Source organism: Ictidomys tridecemlineatus, chromosome Y (assembly GCF_052094955.1).
Source record: "Ictidomys tridecemlineatus isolate mIctTri1 chromosome Y, mIctTri1.hap1, whole genome shotgun sequence".
In the NCBI taxonomy this organism is placed as follows: domain Eukaryota; kingdom Metazoa; phylum Chordata; class Mammalia; order Rodentia; family Sciuridae; genus Ictidomys; species Ictidomys tridecemlineatus.
Window position 1 is genome coordinate 23,362,484 of NC_135494.1, and position 24,755 is coordinate 23,387,238.

The 24,755-nt window shown below is 43.6% G+C and overlaps 1 protein-coding gene across 1 annotated transcript in view; it reads right to left on the reverse strand.

Moving 5' to 3' along the window:
* Positions 1 to 11,487: 11,487 nt before the first annotated feature.
* Positions 11,488 to 24,755, reverse strand: part of LOC144372115 (mitotic checkpoint serine/threonine-protein kinase BUB1-like) — a 44,104-nt gene continuing 30,836 nt past the window's right edge. The window contains exons 19-24 of the mRNA XM_078035532.1: positions 19,826 to 19,941; positions 19,424 to 19,585; positions 19,091 to 19,248; positions 18,821 to 18,995; positions 13,071 to 13,177; positions 11,488 to 11,731 (exon numbers count right to left, since the gene is read on the reverse strand). Of these exons, the coding sequence (XP_077891658.1) occupies positions 11,536 to 11,731; positions 13,071 to 13,177; positions 18,821 to 18,995; positions 19,091 to 19,248; positions 19,424 to 19,585; positions 19,826 to 19,941 (914 nt within the window). The 3' untranslated portion in view covers positions 11,488 to 11,535. The remainder of the gene's footprint in view (positions 11,732 to 13,070; positions 13,178 to 18,820; positions 18,996 to 19,090; positions 19,249 to 19,423; positions 19,586 to 19,825; positions 19,942 to 24,755) is intronic.

Consider the following 24,755-nt stretch of genomic DNA (forward strand, 5'->3'; position numbering starts at 1 on the left):
GCTCGAGAGTGTCAGTGCTTGCTAGGGTGTCAGGAGGTTCGGACTCAGCAGGTGCAGTGGTTCAACATGGCTCCCCTAGAGGTGGACACCAGAGTCTCATGATGTATACTCCACACCCAGGAAGATCCTGCAGAGAGAGCCGCTAAATCTCTATTCACATACATGCAAACTAGGACACTAATGGGCCCCTCCAAGGCCCCCAGTTGTCTGTGACCCACACCTACCCACCCTAATCATTCTACAATGGCTCCCTTCCCTTCAACCAGCAACATATCCCCTCCCACACACAAGAAAATGACTGCCAACTCCTGTGCTTCAACCTCCATGGTTCAATATACTCCTCCTCAATACCAAGGTCAGTAGAGGATGGCCTGTACCCTCGATATTTCTCTGACCTCCTCTGAACCCAGCACTCACTTGTGCACTTCTGACCTGCACACCCCAAAACACGCAGGCCCACTCGCACCCAGACCTGGCATGCTGCTGCTCTCCCGCCTCTCTCTTCCTCACTTTCTGCTCTCCTTCCTGACCTTCCAGAAGCTCTAGTTCAAGAAGACAGGCCTAGTTCAAGGTGTTTGCTGTGGACTCGGTCTTCTCCAGTGTGGGCTCCCAGGAGACTCCCCTGCTCGAAGACTCACCAGGATGCTCCTATACTGTGTTGTCATTTCATTTTCCAGGTAGACGTGAATGAGGCACCTGCCTCTCACCCGCCTGTTGTACTGGGGCCGTGGGGAGTACCGAGTGGAGACCCCTGATGTCCTGGACTCTGGCTCTTCCCCTTCCCAGGGAGAAGGCTCTGGCTCTGGGGTTGGCTGAGGAGCCGTGACAGGAACTGAGCTTGTAGCTAGAGGAGAAAAGATGCCAACATGACTGCCTTGCCCTGACCTTCACACAGACAGACAATACTCCTGCTGCCAGGAAGAACTCAGGACCTTAGCCCACACAGGACCTCTTTGCAGACTGGGGTCACTTCCTGAATGGACAAAGGCTTATCCTAATTTCCAGCCCAACACCAGGCATACAGACTCCCTGCAGTGGGACAAGAGTCAGACCTCTCCTCATATACCCTTAGGTACTCACCCCGGTCCGCCTGGCTCTCAGGCGCTGCCTGGCTGGATATGCCATCTTCAGTTGTGGCCAGGAGGTGGTATGCTTGATGCTCCAGGTACAAACCAACCAGCAAGAGCCCCATATATGGCAGCAGCTGCTGCAGACTCAGAGAGCCTGGAGGCTGATGGGAAGCCTCGGTGTAGAAGTTAATCCAGGTTCCCAGGAAGGAATGTGAGGCACTGTGGGGAGGCAGGTGTGGAGTCAGCAAAACCCTGGCCTTGCCTTCGCCATGGCCTCCAGAGAAAACCTCTGACCCTACACTTCTGAACCGTCCCTGGTTCTGAACACACCAGTCCACCTCAGACCAGACACAGTGGCTGTACAGGCAGGGACAGGACAGGTCGCCACAGGCAAAGAACCTTCAATGAAGGAACGTTAGATCCATGGTACGACCAGCTCTCCCCTCCTCTGGGCAGGCCTGACACTCTTCTTCCTCTTGGCTACCTGCTCTCCAACCTGGAATGCACCTTCCAGGAGTGTCTGTCCTCCTGCCCACTCTTTTCAGGGCTCAAGAGACACCTCCTCCCCTGGCGTGGGCTGCAATGCTACCTCATTCTCTGTGAGCTCTAACTGAGTCCCCCTGAGTAGCGGTGGACCTCTCTTTTCCCATGAGTGCAGACCACATCTCTGTGGCCCTGAGGGAGGACAGAGAGGTGTGGTGTGGGGGGATCCATTGTCCCAGGGGCTTCCCCAGTGGACCACGAGTACCTACAACTCCCCGCCTTACCCCTCCTACTGTTGAAGCCCCACACCTTACACTGCAGGCAGAGCACAGAATTGGGGAGAGCAGTCTTTCCTCAGCCTTCCCAAGTCAAATCACCTTGCAGGTCCCTATTCTGGAAACAGGAGCCCACCCTCTTGACCCCAAGCCCATTCTATGTTGAAGTTGGTCCAGGGGTCCACCATAGTCACTGAAGAGGACAACGTGCAGTTATGCCTCATGGAGTCAGGGATGCAGTCACATGTAGGATATGTACTCATGGCACCTGCGGTTTTAGGCTGACCCCCATGAAACGGGACACAATGGCAGTCATTTGCACCCCATTTTTCACTGAATTATGAAATGTGACTGGAAACGTGTCTTCACACAGTGGGTGCTTTCTCCATGTTCATCAGTGAATGAGCCCAAACTGTTGATTCCCACATCTCTCTGGGTGTGGGAGCTGCCATGTCCAAAGCCCCTGTCCAGCTATGTCCCAGCTAGGACGCTCTGTCCCACTATGTATACTAACATGTCTTTATTAACCCAAAAGTGCTTTTCCCAAGGCCCGAGTTTTGAGACTCCTCTGGCACAGATCTACGTTCTTCACGAAGCCAATATCACACCAGAAAGACCACCTGGCCTTGCTGAGTCCACCTGGGAATGAGCTCAGTGCACACCATTGAGCTGTGGTGCCCAGTGTGTGGGGACTGCTCCACGGACCTCTGTGGATCAGCTGGAGTCAGGATAGTTTCTCTGCCTGAGAGGGGAAGTTCACTCCCCTTGCAAGGCTGTGGCAGGCACCTCTAGGACTCGTCCCATTCGGGGCTGACATTCCACTATGAGTGTGGTCCTCTATCTCATTAGGTATCACAAACCTTTGGGTCCCTGAGAGGTACATGGCAGCCCCAAGACCCAGGCATGAGGGGGCTACACACTTGGGCTTGATGGTCTGGTGCTTACCTTGGGAACAAGAGATCCAGCACCTGCTGGGTGGGGATGGAATCCCAGGAGATTAACCCCATGTTGCTGCTTAAATGTAGGTTCCTCCCACAAATGACAGGCAGGAGCTCATTCCTAAGCTGGTCCTGCCTGTAAGGTTCAAGGCTCTGTACCCTGAAGGGCTCCTCCGTGTTCTGATTATTTTCACCCTGGGTTGGGACCAAGAATGGTGGGTTCAAAATGGAAATGGTGACAAACAGAAAAATGACTTGTGCCAATACACTAGAGTCAAAGCACAATGGGACAGTTCCCATCAGTACAAACACACACACACACACACACACAGAGTAAGAATAGGAGTCCTTTGCCGTTCATCAGGGATCAGACTAGAGGGCCTGCTGGGCTCACCTGGCCTGTGCTACTCACTGTTACTCTTGAGCTCCTCTGCGACAATTGCCAGAGGCTCTGGCGTCTAAGTTGAAGCCTCACCCAGTGCATCCACAAAAGGGCTAGTTGGCCCCTCTGAGATTCCTGGGAGCCTGTGGCTCGGCATTGTTTGCAAGGACAGGGGAACATCCTTCTCACTCCAGTGTCTCCATCCAAATGAGCTCGGATGGCTTGGTCAGTGAAGTGGGTGCCTGGATACCAGGGTTCCATGTTCTGTTTGATCCATTGTCAAGGCAATGATGTCATTTCCTGTGCCCATACCTGAGCCTCTTTTCACATAAGACCACTTTCAAAAGCCCTATGGGCTGCTGATTTCTCCTCCATGCCTACCCATCTCAGGTGCGCAGGTGTTCACCAACAACTACCCAAATACCCCCACCAGCATCTGCCCTGCTTGGTGCCACTAGAGTTCCAGCTTGGAGCCTTCAAAAATGCATTCACAACCAGTCCTTCCCTCTCAGCAGCCTTTGGACCCTGGTCCCATCATTGTGCAACTCATGGTGTGCCCAGTCTTTTCTGGAAAGTAGGGTAGCATCTAATCAGGGATTGGTGTCTCTGATTCATACATAGCATATGGTTTCTATTAATTCAGTGAGGGAGCAGGAGTAACGAAGCTGATTGCACAGATGACCTCAGGGAATACTGACAGGCCAAATGAAAAATAAGTTCCAGCTAACCATTGGTATTTGGGCTTCTCAGCCCAGTCCTGTTTTTAAAAAAGGTGCAGACAGGCAGTGTTCATTAAAAAAATGTCTACCATTTAAAAGTGGGTAATTTAAATGGCATCTAGTTACACATCTGCTAGAATGGTCTGGCAACATATGAATTTTATTCTAACAACAACAACAAAACATAGAAAAAAACATAGACATAAAGATAAAACCTTGTCTTCACCAGGATGCCTAGAAATAGGTTTTATTTGGCTCATGAAAATATCTTTCAATAGAACTTCTAATTTCTGAATGAACTCATTCAATTTTATAATGTCTGAAACCCTCTGTGAGCATGGGAAGCACGGCTGACAAGACACCTACAGGGGTGTCTCTTTGCTATCACCAAAGACCATTCCCCTCCCGGGGCAGCTGAGAGCAAGCTGGGCCTTGGAGCAAGGATTAGTGCTTAGGTATAGACTATGCAAGCAAGGGACAATGTCTTTAATAAAACTAAAATTAAAAAGTCACATTGAAAAATTTTTTAAAAAAAGAAGAAAATAAGGTCAAGTAGAGGAACGGGCAGAGGCATCCAGAGGAAGCCCATTTTCACAGGAGAAAATCCCCCAGTGAAAAGCATCAGAATAGATACCAAGAAAAATACCAACAAAAACAGTGTGCTCCCACTATGTATCTACTCCACATGCAAAAGTTAGAAAGCTAGATAATACAATCCTGGCCACAGGTAGAGCTATTCAGAAGAGCCACCTGGCAGTGCTTAGTCAAAGAAGGAAGCATGCACACTTTGACCTAGAAATTCCACCTGTGTGTAAACCAGGTGGTGCTTAAGCAGTTTCACAAGGGGATATGCACAGGGAAATTTATCTTTAGGTTCCTTATAGAGTTGTCTGTGCTTACAGAAGGTTGAAGGCTGTCAGGGTGCCCACAGCTGGGAAAGTCAAAAGCTAAAAACGAAATGGATGCCAACCTGGATATATTAATAGAAATCAATGAAAAACAATAGATTTACATGACAGTAAAATCCCTGAGTTCAAGTTCTTGCTAGCCTACCTACCAACAATCATGCTTGGTTAAGACACTGACATACTTCAAGGCAAAAAAAGGAGAAAATATAATGTCATTATTACTTTTCTTAAATGCAAAAAAGGAAATGGTAATATTTACCCAGCCATGACCTGTTATGCATAATATGTGAGATTATTGTGGACATGTTGGTAAATGATGATCTACTCAGATACGTTCCGTGACTCACCAAATGCAAAGGTCCATGAAGAATTACCGTCTCCACACATGAATTCATCGCCAAAAGCCTTGAGACAACAGGGGCTTCACAAAATGGCTTCTTGGCCAACTTGATGAGTGTGTCCTCGGACAATGCTTCCACCTGAAAGATGTCACCAACTTGTTCTCATTCACATTTCCACAGTGCCACAAAAAAGAAACAAAGTCTGATACTCTATTGAGTGAATCCTCAAGTGGACCAAACACTATACTTCCTTCCATATTTTAGAATTAACAAATGCAACTTCAACTCAATAACTTGCATTGGGCAACATGCAACCACAACCTCTTACACGTACTCTTTTACACACTCACGTGTCCTAGGTTCTGATCTAACTGTCCATTGAGCAGTCAGAACACGTGCTACTTCACATTCCTTATAGGCGACCATCCCATTCTCTGCCAAGCTGAATACAAATCCCTGGTCACGGGAGAATGGAAGCATATCTCCCACAACAACATGCATCAGGAAACATCGGGGTTTTCAATAAAAACTCTGGGGACACCCTTTTGAAAATCACTTAACCCCTGAAAAGGCGCCTGCCATTCTCCTTGCTGTGGGGGGTGGCATATTTGAGTCGATTTTCAAACACCTCTTCACAGTTGAGAACATCACTGCACACACACAAAATAACAACAATTATAATAATAATTATTATATTATTATTATTTTAATAAAATCACTGCAGAATGGCATGGAGTAGGGAAGCAGCTCAGGACAGGACACCCGGGAAGCTGAGAGAGTGCTCCCCTCACCAGGACAGAGTAGCAACCCCAGGGGCAGTCCCCAGAGACCCACCTCCTCCAGCCACACCCTACTGCCTACATTACCACCCAGTTAGTCCCCACCAAGGGACTAATGCACTAATTAGGTTAAGGCTCTCATAACTTGCACTGTATCACAGGGGAACTTTTGAGGGACAGTAACAGACCATCACATCTGTGAGCTGCAAACATCTGTACCCTCACCCTTTCTCATAGGATGTATTCCTGAGCTGTCAGCCTCAGGCCTTCTGTAGTTTCATGGATTGGAAATCTCACTTATAAATGGTGCATCCAACTGAACACACTGCTCTACAGGGAGTCAGGTATTTCTGGTCCTATATACACTGGACAGAGAGATGTTGAGGTCCTACTAGGTGTCAGGTACTGTTCAACATTCCGGGATACAGCACAGACCTGGCCTTGGCCTCCCAGAGTCTGTCATTTAGCTACTTGTTTATGTGTAGCCTGGGATTAAGCAAGCTTTGAGGGGAAGGTAGGTGTGTGTGTGTGTGTGTGTGTGTGTGTGTGTGTGTGTGTGAAGATTGTCACCATTCACAGATTACATTTAACTAATTAGTGTTGGGAGCATCAAAGGCAAATGAAACAAAACCTCTTCCCCAGGGCAAAAGAGGGGAGATAGGGTGCATACTCAAATTTTAGTAATTTTATAGGTTACTTCCGATACACTGTTATAATTTTCCTTGGGTCTCTATGGTTCTACCCCTCATAAAAGAAGTCTGTATTTGTTGTAGAGGGATCTTTAAATAATATATTATGGAAAACATCAAAAGAAAATGCCTTGCTTAAGAAAACAGCAGGCATATTAATGACCATTATAAAACATTGGGGTTTTTAAAGTCAGCATCCTGTTTTATACACAGCCTACTGCTAAGAATTACGCTTCACACCTGGTGTGGTGGTGCAAAAAATATGTGGTTGGCCATTATTTTTCACATCCAATGGACTGTTTTTTTTTTAGTGTATTGATGTTATATTTTTATGAACAAAACTTCAGTTTTCATGAAGTCCAATATTTCTATTTTTTTCTAGTTGCCTGTGCTTTTGGCATCTTATCAAAAAAAAAAAAATCATTGTCAACTCCGGTGTCCTGAATCGACTGCCCTATGTTTTCTTTTGTAGGTGTTAGGTAAGAGTTCAACTTCATTCTTTTGCATGTGTATGTCCAGTTTTCCCCAAAATGATGTGCTGAAAAGACTGTTCTTTTCCTCACTGGATGGTTTTGTGTCCCTAATCAAGAGTCATTTGACCACATACACCAGGGCTTACTTCTGGGCATTCTATTCTGTCCCTTTGGTCTCGGTTTGGCTTCCTGTCAACTCCGCCCAAGGAGCTGAGGCCACACAGTGGGCACTGCGGGCCAGCCTTGTGACTGGAGCATGATGTGGGCTCTGAGGCGCAGGCCAGCATTCTGTCAGGTTTCCACCCTTAACACACTGAGGAGACTGAAGTACTTTCTCATACAGCCTGTATTGCCAGAGGTATGTGAGGCCAGGCCACATCCTCTGAGTGGGGTCTCACAGGCGCCCATAAATGCATGGGCTGAGCCTTGCTCCTTCCTGGAGGCCTGGGGCTGCCCCTGCAGGTGGAGGTAACAGCTTTCCAACCTGCCCAGGGTCCTTGATGGGCTTGGAGCGGTTCACCTTCCCTTCCGTCCTCTGCTGACATTAAGAGCCCTTGGGATTCCATGGGGCCAACCCAGGTCATCTAGGGTGACCTCCCTATTTTTAAAGTCACTTGATTAGGAACCTGAATTACATTTGTAAACTCCTCATTTGTCTGAAAAGAAATAGATTATACACTTCCAGGGATAAGGGATAGAATCCTTGGGGCTGTAATTCTGCCCATCTTTCTCTCTCTGACCTTGACCTTGCCAACCATCAGGACCTAGCAGATTCCTGCTGAACCATCCAGAAGGACAGTATGTGCCTACAAACCAACCAGCAGACAGACAGACAGACAAAGCAGCTGTCTCCTGACAGAGCATCGCTCAGAGAGGGAAAAGACGGACTTGCTGTTTAATCATATTTATTGTACAAGCATTGAAGGATATAAAATTTGACAGTAATGGTAGCCTAAATTTAGATGGGTTCTTTTAAAATGGAAAGCTACGAGAGGTATTTCTAGATATTCTGCTCTTAAGTATTGAAACCCACTTTCTATTCTGGAATCTTCTCTGAGTCTTGATTTAAGGGCCTGCTCTGTCTTTGGGGGGGAGCCGTGGTGGGTTCTCCCAAGCACGCTTGTCGTCATTTGGCCGCAGGAAACAGGAGAGGCAGGTGAACAGCAGTTGGCATCGCCGTACACTCCACGTGCCAGTTCTCCGTCTGTGTGGATGCTGCAGGGGAGGAAAACCTGTGTTTCTTTCTGGCGTCCTGTTTGTTATGGATCTGCCTGGTTCCTGGGGCTGAAGTGATTGAGCCAATGCTGCTCTGAGCAGAAAGCCCTTCCAGAGTGCGGGCAGGGCTCTCCCTGCACAAGTCCCTGAAGTGCTTGTGGAAGGGGAAGGCATCTGTCATGGAGTGATGGGCAGGACCCTCAGTGTGGCTCTCGTTCCTTCTGGGGCTGGCCCTGGTGAAAACATAAGCCAGGGAAGTCCCTGTCCTGCTGTGTTCTCGTGGGTCTTTTCTTCCAGCCCTCCAATCCCTCCTGTAGGAAATCCAGTTTCCATGGAAGTGGTTTAACTATCGCATCTCCTCCTGGCCAGTCAGTCACGGTGCCCCTTTCATTCTTGCTGAAGTCGGTGGAATCTATCTGCGCCTCCCGCCATGCAGCGTGACCACGCTTCTGATTCCCTCCATCACTCGGGCCAGGTGGCTCTCCTCCTAGGTCTCCATAACTGCATGCGAGGGAGAGAGTTGGACAGCGACATGGCTCAGGTCCTGTCCATGTTGAATGCTGGCGCCTTCCTAAGGCACTGAGAATGTCAAAAGGGCAGGTTTGGAGCGAGCTTCAGCATTAGGGACAGGGATGGCTCTGAGGACCCTTCGCAGCCCACAGGGGAGAGGAAAAGTGGGCAGGTTTTCCAGGGCCTGTGGGAGGGGGGATGTCACCTGAGGCCAGCCTGATAGGCCACAGAAGCAGGATGGGCACCTGGGAAACATGACCAAATCCTCCTAGGATGCCTGCCTACACCTTGCATTGGTTGTACCCTTCGTACTTCATGGCCTGCATCATCATCAACAGCCACATCTTCATGTCCATCTTCCTGGCCATGGTCTACAACAACGACCAGAAGCACCTGCAGGTAAGTGCCTGAACCTGGAGCTGGGGACCGGGAGGTGGGAGCCCTCTGCTGACCCTTTGGAGGCGTCCCCTATTGTTTACTTGGGTGGAGCTGAGCGCTCCTTTGACGTCTTGCTCCTTTCTGCTCCACGGAAGTCTCTTACCAGTCTTCCTGGTGGGGCTCAGGATGTATCCAAGGAGATCCAAAGGACAGTGGTTAGCCAGGAAACCCACCCTTGTGTGGCAAAGCTCTTGGCTCTGCTTGTTGCTTTTAATGCCTCCCGAAGCTCATGGCTCTTTGCAGTGTGCATGTGCAATGGGACTGGGGATGTTCTCCAAGCTTCCACCCTTTCCCCCTCAAACGGAAGGGAACACTCTAAGAGCCAGCCCTGTGTGCTCTGCTTGTGACCACTGGCCTCCTGGGGGCAGAGGCTGAGCAGAGGTTTCTGAGTGCCCGGGTGGTAGGGAGCTGCATTTGCCTGGAGCTGCCCAACGCCCAACTGTCCCACTCCCTCGCTGCACGGACCTTCTTTTACTGTAAAACTTACTGCACAGAGAAACCTTTCCTGAAAGGTCAGTTTTCCTTCTGGCTCTTGACATTTTGGTCCTGTTTTGAATTTCCTGTTGCTGAGGGGTGTCCCCACTGGGGGCAGGTAGAAAGCTGGGGAGAAGGACAGGGCTTGCATTAGAGGGCAAGAGAGCAGTGGAACTGAGTCTCAGAGCTGGACTTTGAAGACTTTTGGCTCTATCAGGGTCCCAAGGAACCTCGGGGCCTCCTGGTGCCAAGGCCAGGCCTCCCCTGGTGGAAGAGGCTGCTCCTCAAGGTCTGGGTCTCTCTTCTCTTGAACTGCTGGACAAACAGTTGATGTGCCTCCTACACCTCGAAACCAGCCTTCCTTGACATGCATCATCCAGCACACATGTCTTAGATGTGCTTTTTGTGCCTGGAACCACCCAAGGTTCTCCGGAATCCACAGTGACTGAGACCCTTTAAGCTGGTACCGTCCAGCTGTGGGAGCCCATCACCTGGTTGCCGTGTTGCGGGACAGCCTCAGGGAGCAGTAGGACTGAGCGCGGAAGCTGGACAGCTGGTTCTAACCTGAGGGGCGTTGTTGAGTTTCCTCCCCTTCTGGAAAGTTTCCTGTGGTCAGACCAGATGGCAGCTGTAGGAGTCCAGCTCCCACAGGGAGTGAGGATAGTGAGGAGTCGTCGAAAGGGGGTGGAGAAACAACACAGACACCAAGATGAAGGTGCTGAACCCAATCTTTACTTGTGAAGTTCATCATATATACTTTTCATTTTGGCAGGCTCACAGTACTTTGTGGTTACAGAACAGAAATCATTATTCAAAGAAACCAAGTATTACATAGCTACAATTAGAATAGAAGAATGTATCTTGGCTTATGCATAAGAAAGCATTTTTACTTTCAGTTTACTTTGCTTTGAGCTGTTTCCACTTAGTTTTTAATAATAGTTAGAAATGTCCCAGACTACTGGCCTATACCTTGACTATTCTTTCTTGACTAGAATTGGTGCCACAGTTATGGCAAGCGGTTAACTTGAAAAGAGAGGCTACTAATTTTAATCAAACAAGAGCAAGAGAACAAACCATTGTGCACAGGAACAAGAACAAGTTGCCCAGTACTAAGCACTAATCTGTCTTCTTAACATTAATTCTTCTAATTAATTAATTTTTCCACTAAAAAGTATGAGGCCATTCTACAGTTACGTTCCTAATCAGATATTAAGTGAAAAAAAGCAAAATGATGCTAGTTCTATTAAAAAAAATGCAGTTTATAGAACCAATTTTAGAGATTCACACATACAAAAAATGGGCCATGGTTGCCTCTGGAGTCGGGGACATGGGAGCTGAGAAGGGTGGGAGGAAGCAATTCCCCTGTGCTCCTGGATGGTGTCATCTCAGATTTGTTTTTCATGGTGCTAAGGACACAAAGGGAGGGTGGAGGAAGCCCAGCGGGGTTACAGGCCCTCCCAGGTCCTTGCCAGGAAAGGCTAAGTTGGTCCAGTGGTCTATACAGCTCATGAGAATTCTTTTCAAGATCTGAGATTTTTTCCATTGATGGTACTTTGAAGTAATAGGATTAGAATGCATAATTCATAGATAGCAAACAAAAATGCACCATAAAGGACATGAATGTCTGTCTGCCAAGAGGGCCGGCAGGTCTGCCCCATAGGGCTTGCCACTTTGTCTATTCTGCTGGATAATTTAATAAAAATTAAGTCACATGGATGTATTTCGTGAACTTTATTTTTAACAAACATTTATATCAACAATACATCTGGAATAACATCAAGGTTCAAAGAAAGAGAATAGTATTTACAAAATGATTTCTGGGAAAGTGTCCACAGTTAATTTTATTTTCTCAAACGCTTATATTCCAAGAGCAGCACAATGAGCCTGTTTCGCAGGGTCTTGATTTTGTTGGAATAGTGCTGTTGAAACAGACTCTTCAGCTTTTGCCTTAGCAAATCCAAAGGTGGAAGGTGATGGCAGTCTGGGATATTCAACATGGTGTGAAAAAACTCATCCCACACGTCCAGATGAGGAAGCCTGCAGAGAGAAAGTACCGGCCATGGATGGAACGCAGCCTGCTCTGGCCCCGACTGCTGCAGGTGGGTAGTGAAACAGAACTCTCACCTAAGAGCACTTGGCCATCAGGAGTGGACACATCCAATCTATCCCACATTAGAGAAATTAAAGTTCCAATTAATTGTCTCAACACACCTGGCTCCCAAAACAGGATTTAAGATAAGCAGTCTTAGCAATAACTCTTCAGTGAAAAAAAAATCTATTTTATTTTTTAAAGGAAATCTATCTGTGCTGGGTGTTGGGAGTGCATGGAACCCCAGGGGCTGGGAAGCCTAAGGCAAGAGGATCATGAGTTAGAGGGTGGTCTGGGTAACATAGTGCTACCTCTCCTCATTAAAAAAAAGATCCATTTGCTTTTGGCTCCTGTGTCTACCATACTATCAGCATCTTGTGATCTGGACACGTAGTTCTAAGGAGCCCAACTGCACATGTGCCAGACCAGGTGGACAGGCCGTCCTACTCAGGAGAGAGCTGACTGAAGAGCTCCGGCTACTCTAGTGGTTAAAGTCAACTAGAGGAGCTACAGAGCACAGAAAGATGGCAGCAGGGCCATGCATAGGGCTGGATTTAGGCTTTCCTTTACACAAGCGGCCAGAGGTGGAGACCTTCTGGATGACCATCTGGTCCTTCCATTATGAGCAAGAGGAAGCATAAAACACTTGTCAGATATAATGGCTCATTATGCAGAATAAGACATAACAGTTACCAAGTTATCTCCAGGGACTGAACCTAAGCTTCACTATGTATGGCACAGGCATTTTATAAAATTACTGCCAATTTTCTTTTTCTGCTTTGGAAGTAAGTAGGGAAGGCCAGGGGAATCGAAGTTGAAATTATTCCCAGAAGGTATATATGCACAGAAGATTCCATTTGGCTGCGCACAGAAGATAAGTTCACTTTTCTGTATGTTTTAAATATACCTCAAAAAAGTTAAGAGAAGAAAGTGTAACTGGACAAGGAACAAGCATGTAACCAATACTTCCTACACATTTCCTTGGCTTCTTACAGGAAAGATCTGAGGAAGGCAGGATGAGTATTATTTGCATCTCCACACACAAGAAAACAAGCAAGCACAGCCCTGAGGCTCTGGGACACCTGCCTGGGCGGGATGCCTGTCACCACCCAGGAGCTCCCAGGGGTTCTGTGGGCTACTGGCTAAGTGGGAAACCCTGTGACCACTCCCTGCCCTGGGCCAGCCTTGTGCTGTGCCCACACTGCCTAAAGGATCCCCTTCTGCCAGATGGAACCTGTTACTACCCTAGTTATTCTCTTCCCGCTGTAGCCCGATGCCGATACCTACCTTCTGAAAAGACCTTCAGGCTTCCAGACTCCTCCCTCGTTCTTCACCCTCATGTAGGTCCCCAGCAGCATGCAGTACACCGTGGCTGCCACTCCAAAGTAATCCACCTGGCAAAAAAGTGAGGTCCCATGACTCATGGCAATGCACACGTGATCCCATCACCATGTGCTAACATAGGCAGCAAGCTAAGTCACAGGAGTTTATCTTTGAAGAATTCTGGAAGTTGATTTCTGGTGGCTGGGGATTCAAGCAGCAGGAATGCTGCTTCTCAGTGAGGTGAGCAAGAGGGATTTCACTAAAATTCAATGCCAGACAGTCCTAGTGACTAAGAGACTCAGAAATTCAGGTACACGGAACAGAGACAGCACTGGAGCTGAGCTGGTTGCAGCAGTGGTGATGGTTCACCAGATGGAGGGAGAACACAGAGAAATACAACAGGAAGGTGTGCTGTGAGAAAACCTGAAATCAGAAAAGCAGCCTGCACTGAGCTGATGCGGAGATGATAGAAAGTGCTCTGTGTTTCTCAAATAGCCACGGGGAGCTGAGGCGGGGAGCCTTGAGCCTCCAGCTGCAGTTCCCGCTGCTGAACAGGGAGAGCAGCGCCAACACTGCCACGCTCTCAGGTGAGCGCCCACCTAGGGTCTAGGCCTAGGGTCTTCCTAGCAGAACGTGAGGGAAATGGATACCAGGATTGTACCCAGGGGGATCCACATCAGAAAAGCGAAGGAGAGCTGAACTCATCTTCTCTGTGCGTCTGGTGCTCACATGACCAGCTGAGGAGGGTCGGGACTCGGAACGGGTGTATGTGAAGACGCCTAGGGATTAAGCCTGGGCAGGCACGTTCACGGGCGAGAAAGAGAAGAGAGAGAGAGAGAGAGAGAGAGAGAGAGAGAGAGAGAGAGAGAGAGAGAATGAGAATGTGTGTGTGTGGGGGGTCTGTATGTGGGGTGTGTGTGTGGAGGAGGGGTGGCTCCCCTTCCTCAAGGGTAGGATTTTTGTGAGGCTCCTGAGATTCAGATCCCTTGACAGAGCTGGGCAACTGCCATGCATTAGCAAATACTATCAAACAAAGTCCCCGAGGCCCTGTTAGATCTAAGCCACTGGGTCCCTCATAGAACTGTGCGGCAGCACCCCTAGAGTACTGGGCCTGTGCAGACAGACTCCAGCTGGGGAGAAGGGAGCTGAGAACGGCTTCAGCCAGCTTTAGTCTAGGCCACTCCAACCAGCCACTCAGGAGCAACACCAAAGGTGTAAGGAGTTAACAATCCCAGGCGCTGCTGGCCCCCTGTGTCATAGCCCAAGAAGAAACAAACACGGGTAGGCACAGCAGTGACCACACATTCTTGTTGACTATTTTGATCATCTCAGTGGAGATGATTCCTTCTTCTTCTTCTTTTTTTTTTAATTAAGAATCTTTTCTCTTTTTGGGGAGTGTGTGGGAGAGTTCTTGATGTGAGAGAGTTCTGATTGGTTCATGGACATACACACATATTTCTTTATTTCTGTTTTCTTCTCATTTTTAGCATGTTTTAAATGTTATTTTTCCTTGCCTTTTGAGGATTAGGGCTTGGGGTTCGTATATTTTGGTTTTGTTTTCTTTTCATTGGTTTCTTTCTCTCTTCTGCTGACAGTCAAATTCTCTTGTTTTCTTTCTCTTCCTTCCTTAAAACCATCACCTGCTACATCTCGTCTTCTTCCTGTGTTCACTTTTTTGAATTATAAACACTTTGACCTTCCTATCATGTTTTCTTTTCTCTTAATTAACTGTATTTTACCAAATTTAGCACTAATTGGTTATATAACTCCTTTCCCACCATTAATGCTGTTGTAATGATTACTGCTGTGGATGACATAATTGGCACCTGTTGTTTGCTTTATTGCCAGATATAGTTCATGGCTACTTATTTGTTTGGCAATAGATCACACCATTGTTTTTTGTGGTAATTGACATTAAATGTCATAGTAGATATTTATTTTAACAGAAACAGATATCTACTTTAATGCTGTCTGTTGTTTGCATCAGTTGTTACTATTGTTTGTTTTACCCTATTCTGAGAGATGCTGGGAATCTACAAGGCACTACAAGTTCACAGGGTGGAGATTCTGCTGCTGAACTCAACTCGGTGACAAGACAGCACATCTTGCTCCATGCACATGACAAACATCAGCTATACTTTAACACAAAGAATAGAAGAAATAAAAACTCAAACTAATGATCAGGCTCCGAATAGAAATGGCTAGGGGTTGTCCTTCAGGTCCCACTACAGACATCCACTGTTATACCAAAAAAGAGAATAATCACAGAGTCTGTGGATACCACATCTACAAGGGTGTCTCAGTCTAGATAACTTGAGGACACTTTGGCAAGTAAAGACTAAGCCCTAAAAAGGCCTACATGTAAGAGTGGCAGAGAAATCCACCCCAACATATGTAAAAAACCCAACTCAGAAATACAAGAAAAATGAAAAAAACAAGATAACATGATACATCCTAAAGTTCATAATTCACCAGCAACTTACTCCAAAGATACTGAAGTGGATGAAATATCAGATAAAGAATTCAAAAGAATGATTATAAAAATGACCAATGACTTCCAAGAGAACACAGAAAACACAGAATGAATTAAGGAAATCAGTACAGGATATGAATGAGAAATTCAACAAAGAGAGATAATAAAAAAGAATTAAACAGAAATCTTAGAAATAAAGACATAATAAATCAAATAAACTGTCCAGCTAAAAATCTCTCTAACAGAGTAGAAAATTCTAAGGATAGACTCTTAGAGCTGGAAGACAAAGTGGCTAGTCTTGAACATTCAGATAGTGTTAAAGAAAATACATACTGACATTCAGAATAGACAACATTAAGAGACCAAATTTAAGAATCACTGGAATTGAAGAGGGTTGTGAGATTCAGGCTAATAGGATGGATAATCTTTTCAGGGAAATCATTATATTATTATTAATATAATAATTTGGAAATTATTATAACAGAAAAATTTCCAAACCTTGAGAATGAGATGGACATCCAGATATAGGAGGCATTCAGAACCCAAATAGACATGACTGAAAAAGAACCTATCCATGCCATAATATAATTAAAATGACTAACACAGAGAACAAGGATAAAATTGTAAAAGTCTCAAGAAAAAAAAATCAGGTCACATTTAGAGGTAAGCCAATCAGAATCACTTCTAATTTTTTAACAAACTCTAAAAGCCATAAGGTCTTGGAATGATGTGGTCTAAGTTCTGAAAGAAATTAAATGTCAACAAGATTGCTAGAACCAGCAATACTATCCCTCAAAATTGAAAGAGAAATAAAAACCTTCCAAGATAAGCAGAAACTAGAAGAATTCAATACTACTAAACCGGTAATACAAATACTCCACAGAATAACCAAACCCCAGAGCTCACAATTAAACAAATCTCACTGGAAGGGTAGCTCTAAGCAAATGAGAAACAGGATCAAATTAAACATTATAAACAAATCAAAATGGCAGGAATTAATAAACATCTCTTTATAATAATATTGAATGTAAATGGTTTTAACTCTTCAGTTAAAAGACATAGCTGGCAGAATGGATTAAAAAGCAAGACTCAATTATATGTTGTTTGGAAGAGACACACCTTATAGGCAAAGACAGGCTGAAAGTAAACAACGAAATTGATATACCATGTGCATGGAGCCTGAAAATAAATAGGAATAGCTACTCTATATCTGACAAAGCAGACTTCAAACCAAAATTAATCAGAAGAGACAAAGAAGGTTCATATTGGTAAAGGGACAATTCAGTAAGAAGATATAACAGTAACAAATATTTATGCTCCAAATTGGGTGCAACTAATTATATAAAGAGATACTACTCAAAGCCTTAGTAAGACCCCAGTACAGTAACACTGGGTGATCTCAACACAATTCTCTCACCATTAGATAGGTCATCAAGACATAGACTCAGTATAGACTCTTAGGACCTGAAAGATTATAAATCAAATGGACTGAACAGAGATCTATAGAGTATTTCATCCAACATCAGATGAATATTTTTGACCATGGTTCATGGAACCTCCTCCAAAGTAGATCATATTTTAGGTCACAAAGCACCTCTTAGAAAATACCAAAAAAAAAAAAATTAAAAATTCTTAAATAAGAATAGTGATAAAACAACAACCTGTGGAATACTATGAAGGCAGTTCTAAGAGGAAAATTTAAAACCAGCCTAATGATATATCTTAAAGCCCTTGAAAAATAAGAATGAACCAATTCCAAAATGTGTAGGAGAAAACAATTAAAATCAGAGCCAAATCAATTAACTTGAGAATTAAAAAAAAAATTTAGAAAGGATCCATGAAACAAAAATTTGGTCCTTTGAAAAGATAAACGAAATTGATAAGCCCTTAGCCAAATGAACCAAAAGAAAAAAGAGAGAGGACACAAATTTACAAAATTAAAGATAAAAAAAGAGAAATCACCACACATGTCAAGAAATCCAGTGGATCATTAGGGACTATTTTGAAAACTTCTACTTCGATAAATTGTAAAACCTAGAAGAAATGGATACATTTCTAGACAAATATGATCTGCTAAAACTGAATCAAGAGAATATAGAAAACCCAAACCCGCCAATAACTTGTGATGACAAAGAGCAGTAATAAAGTCTTTCAACAAATAAAAGTCCAGGACCAGACAGATTCTCAGCTCAATTCTACCAGACCTTTAAAGAACTAATGCCAATGCTCCTCAAATTATTCTATGAAACAGAAAGGGACAGAACGTTTCCAAATTCATTCTATAAAGCCAGTATCACACTCATACCAAAACCAGATAAAGACACATCAAGGAAAGAAAAGTGCTAATCCTTCCATGGGGAGTCCGTGTCTACTCTCTGAATATACTGTAAGACCTTTGGATGGCTGAAAAGAACAGACTGAACTCCTCCCCTTCCCCTGCACTCCAGGAGATGCCAGAACAGCATGTGGTCTGATATACTAGACCTGACTCCCGACCTTTCCCCTCTATCATGGGCTTCTGGAAGCCACAGTCCTCACTTGGTAACCAGGTATCTGATTTTATTAATCCAGGTTCAAAAGTTTACATTTATCCTATTAAGTATTCTTTATATTTGTCATCTGTATCCTAATTTGGTGAAATTTCTGAAGCCTTTTAGGATAATAATGATCCATTTCTAACACTGTTTGAATCAGGTCCTGCACCTGAGTTTCTGTGCCACTCTCACTGTCAGAACCACCTGCCCACTTGCAAGACATGCGGCTGATTCCCCTGGGGGCAGTGGGATGGGTCTCTCTATTAACCATGGCCATAAAGAAAACCATTTGCTCTGTTTTTATCTCCCAATCCAAGCTGGCTTCATGTGGCAGACTTTCGTTCTGAAGGGTTCACAGATCATTAAATACCTTTCCTAAGGTCAAACTCAGAACATATCTGCTTTCCTTCTTGTGAATAATAAGAAAAGTGTACTCTTCAGGAACAGAATTTCATCCCTCCCTTCCCCTGAGCCTTAAGTCCCATCTCTCCTTTACTATCTTCTCTCTCTTTGAATGCTACAGAGTCAACCCAGGATCTCATGCTTACTGGGCAAGTGCCCTACTTCTAAGCCACGTTCCTGGCCCCCATCTCTGTTCAACTGTGTCCAAGAGACCAGTTCAAACTAACGAGATTCCAAATTCATTTTGAAAATCTGGTAGGTTCAACAGAGGAAAATTTTCCAAACCTCTTACTTTAGGTCCGTACCTGGTCGTTCCATGGTTTGTTACTGAGCATCTCAGTACACTGGAAGCCAGATGTTTGACATTTTGCTGTAAAGGCAGTTCCTTTTGGAAAAAGTTTCATATCTATACTCTGACCCAGGTCAACAAGTGCCAAACCGGTAGACAAATCGCCATCTTCATCGTTCTGTTCCAAAAACCTAGATTAAATACAATTCAGGACAGGAAATGAGCACAAATGACAAAGGGCTGCTAGATGTTCAGGAAAGAACCCTGTTCAGAGGTCCACACTTGCCTGTTTCCCAGTATGAAATTGTCTGGCTTAATGTCTCCGTGAATGATCTCACAGCTGTGGACGTGTTCAATCATGTAGAGCATCCTGATAGCGAAAGAGATGACGAGAGCCTGGGGCATCACTTTTTCGGGGGTATTTTTGTAGAGGTTAATGGCATTCTAGAAACAATGCAAATGGTATCCTGAGTTGGATGAGGATTAATGAAATTTCAAGTCAAGGACTTTGCCCCTGTTTAGCACCCCAACTAAAGCTCTAAGCAGAAAATATATGGGTAAGGCACAAACCAGAAATGCACTTAAATTCATATCCATATTATAAAAACAGAACACTTACTAATAGTGTCCCATAGCTGTAGAGATCTCCTACCAAGATGCTCCCATTCTGGAATAAGTGGGCAGAATAGAATTTGATAAACATGTGGTGCACAGCTGGCTTTAGTCTCTCCATCAGCTGGGTACCAATGTAGAATTCCCAGAGGTTGGCAGACTTCTGGACCTACAAGCAAAACCAGGTATGTGTTATTTATATCCAGAGTCACATTCTGGAAAATAGTATCCTAATAAGGGACATGAGAAAGCAATGACATTATGATTTGTTCTGCAGAAAGCAATTCCAGATCCTCATAGTATTGTTGTATTTCTTAATTGCTCAATAAAAACATCACTGTCTTAAAGAAAAAAAAAAGAGGCTGAAAATCATTTCTCTACAGTTCAAAAATGTATTTGCACCATTTACCTTTAAGACACATTTCTGTTTATTTTTGGTCTCATTCACATCTCCCTGGGTAGCTTCATAGACTTGGGCGAAGGCCCCTTCTCCAACAAGGTGATTGACGTAGACCAGTGAAGAATCTGGGAAGAGATAAATGTGTCAAAATGACAAATGGGCTCAAAATATTAAGGACTTTATCCAAATGAAGAATTTGTAAAATTTTCTTTGTACTTGAATTGCTTTCATAAATAAAAATGGCCACAGTTGCATGGGAAATGTTTTACAGGCTCAGATGAAAGGAAGTAAATACCTGCAACAAGAGCCCCCTTACCAAGTTCAGGGCAGCCTTCGGGGGTCACTAAGGTGCATGGGTTTGGGCCCTCAGTGCCTCCCCATCAAGGTTCTCGCATTTTAAAATGAGCAGCACCTGTACTGCCCATCTTGCAGGCAGATGACAGGAGAAATCCTCCCTGAAGTGATACATAAAGCTTTTTGAAATAAACACGTTTTACAATAGGATAAAAATAAAAAAGACATCTTGACGAGGCTCCAATAGCTGGTGCTGCTCTCCAGGCTTTGCAACGCTAGTCAAGGGTGACAAGAAGAAGAGAGATCCCGAAGGTCAGCCAAGAAAGGCAAGGGCCCAGTGAACAAATCTGGGGCAATGCTGAAAAGAAGTGGTCCGAAGGCAAAGATCAGGGCAAGCTCAACATCTAGTCTTGTCTGACAAAGCTACTTATGACAAACTCTGTAAGGACGTTCCCAACTCCGAGCTTCTAAGCACAGCTGGGGTCTTCGAGGGATAAGGACTTGCGGTTCCTTGGCCAGGGCAGCCCTTCAGGAGCTCCTCAGTAAAGGACTTTTCAAACTGGTGTCAAAGCACAGAGCTCAAGTAATTTACACCAGAAATACTGAGATGGAGATGCCCCTGTTGCTGTGCAGATGCACTAGCAGGTCCAAGCAACTGTGCATTTGGAAAAATAAAACTTTATTAAAACAAAACAAAAAAATTAAAATAAAAAGGGCAAAATAAAACTATAGCAACATTTGTAATAGACAATTTAAAATACTTAATTCAACTTTTAATTTTACATAGTTTTTGATTGATAGAAAAGTGGCCAAGAAAGCAGAGTTTCTGCATCCCCTAGCCCACATGGCTCTTATGTCACAGACAAGGAACCAACCGAGGAGTGCTGCTGCTGACTGAAATCCACACTCTCAGACTCACTAGTTTTTCTTGTTTCAGGATACATTATATTTAGTCATTCTATCTCCATGGCTACTCCTAGCCTGTGACATGTCTCAGACTTTTCTTGTCTTTTTTTTTTAATTGACCTTGATAGTTCCAAAGAATACTAGTCAGATGTCCTTCAAATTGGGCTTGTTTATATTTTCCTTGTGGTTACACTGGGGTTATTGATTTTGGAGAAAAAGACCATGGTGATGTTGCATTTGATTCTTAAAAATTCTAAAAATAATCCTCCCATTCAAAATCAAATATATATTTAAAAAAAAAAAAAGATCTGTGATTTCCAGTCTAGCACATAAGCAGCTTGAAAGCTGTCACTCCACTTTTATGGCAAGAAAGTAACTGGACAACTGAAATTCAACAGCTCTTCTTGAACTATTAAAAAACTGAGATCAGAGGGAAAACTGCTGCACCCAAAGTGGGGAGACGGAGAGGAAGACACAGAGATTCACAGCAGACACCACGCTGGAATTAGCAATGGGAAGGGCAGTACTCCTCAGATTATCTAAGAAGATGACTCTCGGTTGTTTGGTGCACGCCTGCAATCTCAGCGACTAAGGAGGCAACTTAGTGAGACCCTGTCTCAAAATAAAAAATTAAAAGGACTGGGATGTGCTCAGTGATAAAATGCCCCTGAGTTTAATCCCTAGTATAAAAAGAAAGTCTCTAGGGAACCTTAAAGGCAACAGGGAAGACAACACAGCTTAACTTCTAGCCAGATAAAGGTTACACCAAAGCCTAACTATCTCAGTTCCACTTACACAGTCCATCAGGTCTGGCCAGCAACAAAATTGACAAGGCATATTAAAAGACAAAACACAGCTTGAGGAGGCAGAGCAAGCACTGGAAATGGGCAGAGATTTCAGCATTATCAGACCAGGATAGTTTTTAAAATTGTTATCAATGTGCTAAGGATTCTAACAGAAAAAGGAGACAATTTTCAAGAACAAATCGGTCAAATAAGCAGAAAGAAGCAAAAAGAAATGCTAGAAATAAAAAACCCACTCGGTGACAGAAACCAAGAATGTCTTTTAGTAGACTGTACACGGCCAGGGAAAGAATCAGTGAGCTCCAGGACACCCTAAGAGGAAAACTAAAATGTAAAATGAAAACAAAAAGTGTGAGTTTTCAAAAATTCAAGACCAACACCAAACCACAGATCCTGGAATCTCAGAGAATACCAGGCAGGACAGATAGAAAAACCTACACCTAGGCACATCACAAAGAAAATGCAGAAAATCAAAGACAAAGAAAATTTTGAAAAATGCTACAAAATAGAAATAGCTATAAAAGGAGCTTACTTCTGGAAGAACAAGGATAAGTACATCAGATTTCTCCTTAGAAACCACACAAGCAAGAGTGTGCAGTACAACATTTAAAGGGTTGAAAGAGAAAAACCCCCAGCTAGAATACTCTACTTCATGAAACTATCCTTCAAAAGTGAAGGATAAAGACTTTCTTACACAAAAATGGAGGGAATCTGTCACTGGTAAACATGCACTGTTCTTCAGAGAGAAGGAAGATAATATAGGCCAGAAACTTAGACTCAAAGAGTGTTAAGTAAAATACTTGATGTTTCTTATTCTAAATTATCTAACAAAAACCCATTTGTTCAAAACAATAGTGTCCACCTAGTGGTGGCATACCAGTGGATAAGTGAAACCAACGGCAGCAATGACAGAAGAGGTGGGCAGGAGGGAGGGAGTGACACCCCTGCCGCATGGTGTGGGCCCTGCTGTGAGGGGGTGACGTGCTATCGGAAAGTGGAATTGGACTGGCTCTGAGTGCATATATACTGCACACTCTGCAGAATCCACTTGCAAATGTGACAAAGATAATATTATTGATATGCTGAGAGAGGAGACGCAACAGAATATGAAATAATTCAAAGCCAAAGAAGGCAGAGAGTGGGGGAAAAAAAACCACAAAGAACAAGTGTAATGACTAGAAAACTAACAAATGAAATATGAGTCCAGCTATATCAATAATCACTCAGAACACCAATGATCTTCACCCACCAATGAAAACACACACATTGAAAGTATAACGACAAATGCAGATTAACAGTTAATAAGATAGAGGATGCTAACAGTTATCTCAAGAAAACAGAAATAGCTGTATTAATTCCATACAGCAGATTTCAGATCAAGGAAAATTAACAGGCATAAAAGGGGGCATTACAGAATGAAAAAGGGGTTAATTCTCCAACAGGACATGCTGTGTATACATCTCATGAAAGAATGTGAAAATATATGAGGCATGCATTGATGAAATGCAAGCAAAATGGGTGACTTCACTATTACACTTGGAGATTCCTATATCCTTCCATCAGAAATGGACCATTAAGGGGCTCAGGATGTGGCTCAACTGGTAGAGGGCTTGCCTGGCATGCGTGAGGCACTGGGTTCAATCCTCAGCACCACATAAAAATAAAAAAATAAATATATTGTGTAAAATATAAATATATTGTCCACCTAAAACTAAAAAATAAACATAAAAAAAAGAAATGGACCATTAAACAGAAAATTGGATCTGAATGACATTTACAGAATATATGACATTCTCACACTGACTTGGAACATTCACCAAGACAGACCACATTCTGTGCTGTAATATACACCCTCACAAATTTAAAAGAATAGAAATCATATAATGTCTGCTCTCAGACCACAGTGGAATTAAACTGGGGATCCATTAACGCAGACAGCTGGAAAGCCCCTACATCTTGGGAGATTAAACACACTTCTGAATAACACATGGATTGAAGAAGTCTCATGAAGGACTTAGAAAAAAAGAAAGAGTATATAACGAAAAATAACACATTTTAAAAAAGAATTGTTTACAAAAAAAGTAAGAATAAAAATAACAAAAAGAAAAGATATAAAATTAATGATTTAAGGTTCCACCTTAGGAACTTAAGAAAAAAGAACTAATTAAATGTTAACAAAAGAAAATATTATGAAAGAAATCAATAGAGAAAAATAAGAAAACCCCAAAAATTGTGTTTTTGAGAAGATTAATAAAATTGATAAACATCAAGTCAGGTAAGCTAAGAAAAAAAAAGACACAAATAATGAGAAATGAAAGGCTCATGGACGCTAAAGACATAATAAGAGAGTATTCAGAACATAATGTTCACAAGTGAGAAAAACTTAGATGAAATGAACCAATTCCTTGAAAGACAAAATCTATCAAAGCTCATAAAGAGAACTAGATAACTGGAATAGTTCTGCATCTATTAAGGAAATTGCATTAATAACTAATAACCTTCTAAAGCCCAAAGCACCAGGTTCAGATGCACTCACTGACAGATTCTATCAAATCTGTAAGGAAGAAATTATAGAAATTCTCTATAATCTCTACCAGAAAATAGTGGTAGAGTATACTTCCTAATTCATTCTATGAGGTCAGCATTTCCAGGTTACCAAAACCAGATGGAGATATTATAAGAAACACTACAGACAAATACTTCTCATGAGTGTAAAAATCTTAACAAAACATTAGCAAGTAAAATCCAACAATGTATACAGTAAGTTATATACCACGACTCTCTTAGTCTGATTTCTGCTGCTATAACAAAATATTATGAACTGGATAAATTATAAAGAAAAGAGATTTATTTGGCTCATAGTTCCAAAAGCTGACAAGTCCAAGATTGAGGGGCTAGAACTGGGGAGGATCTTCATGGTCCATCCTAAAATGGTA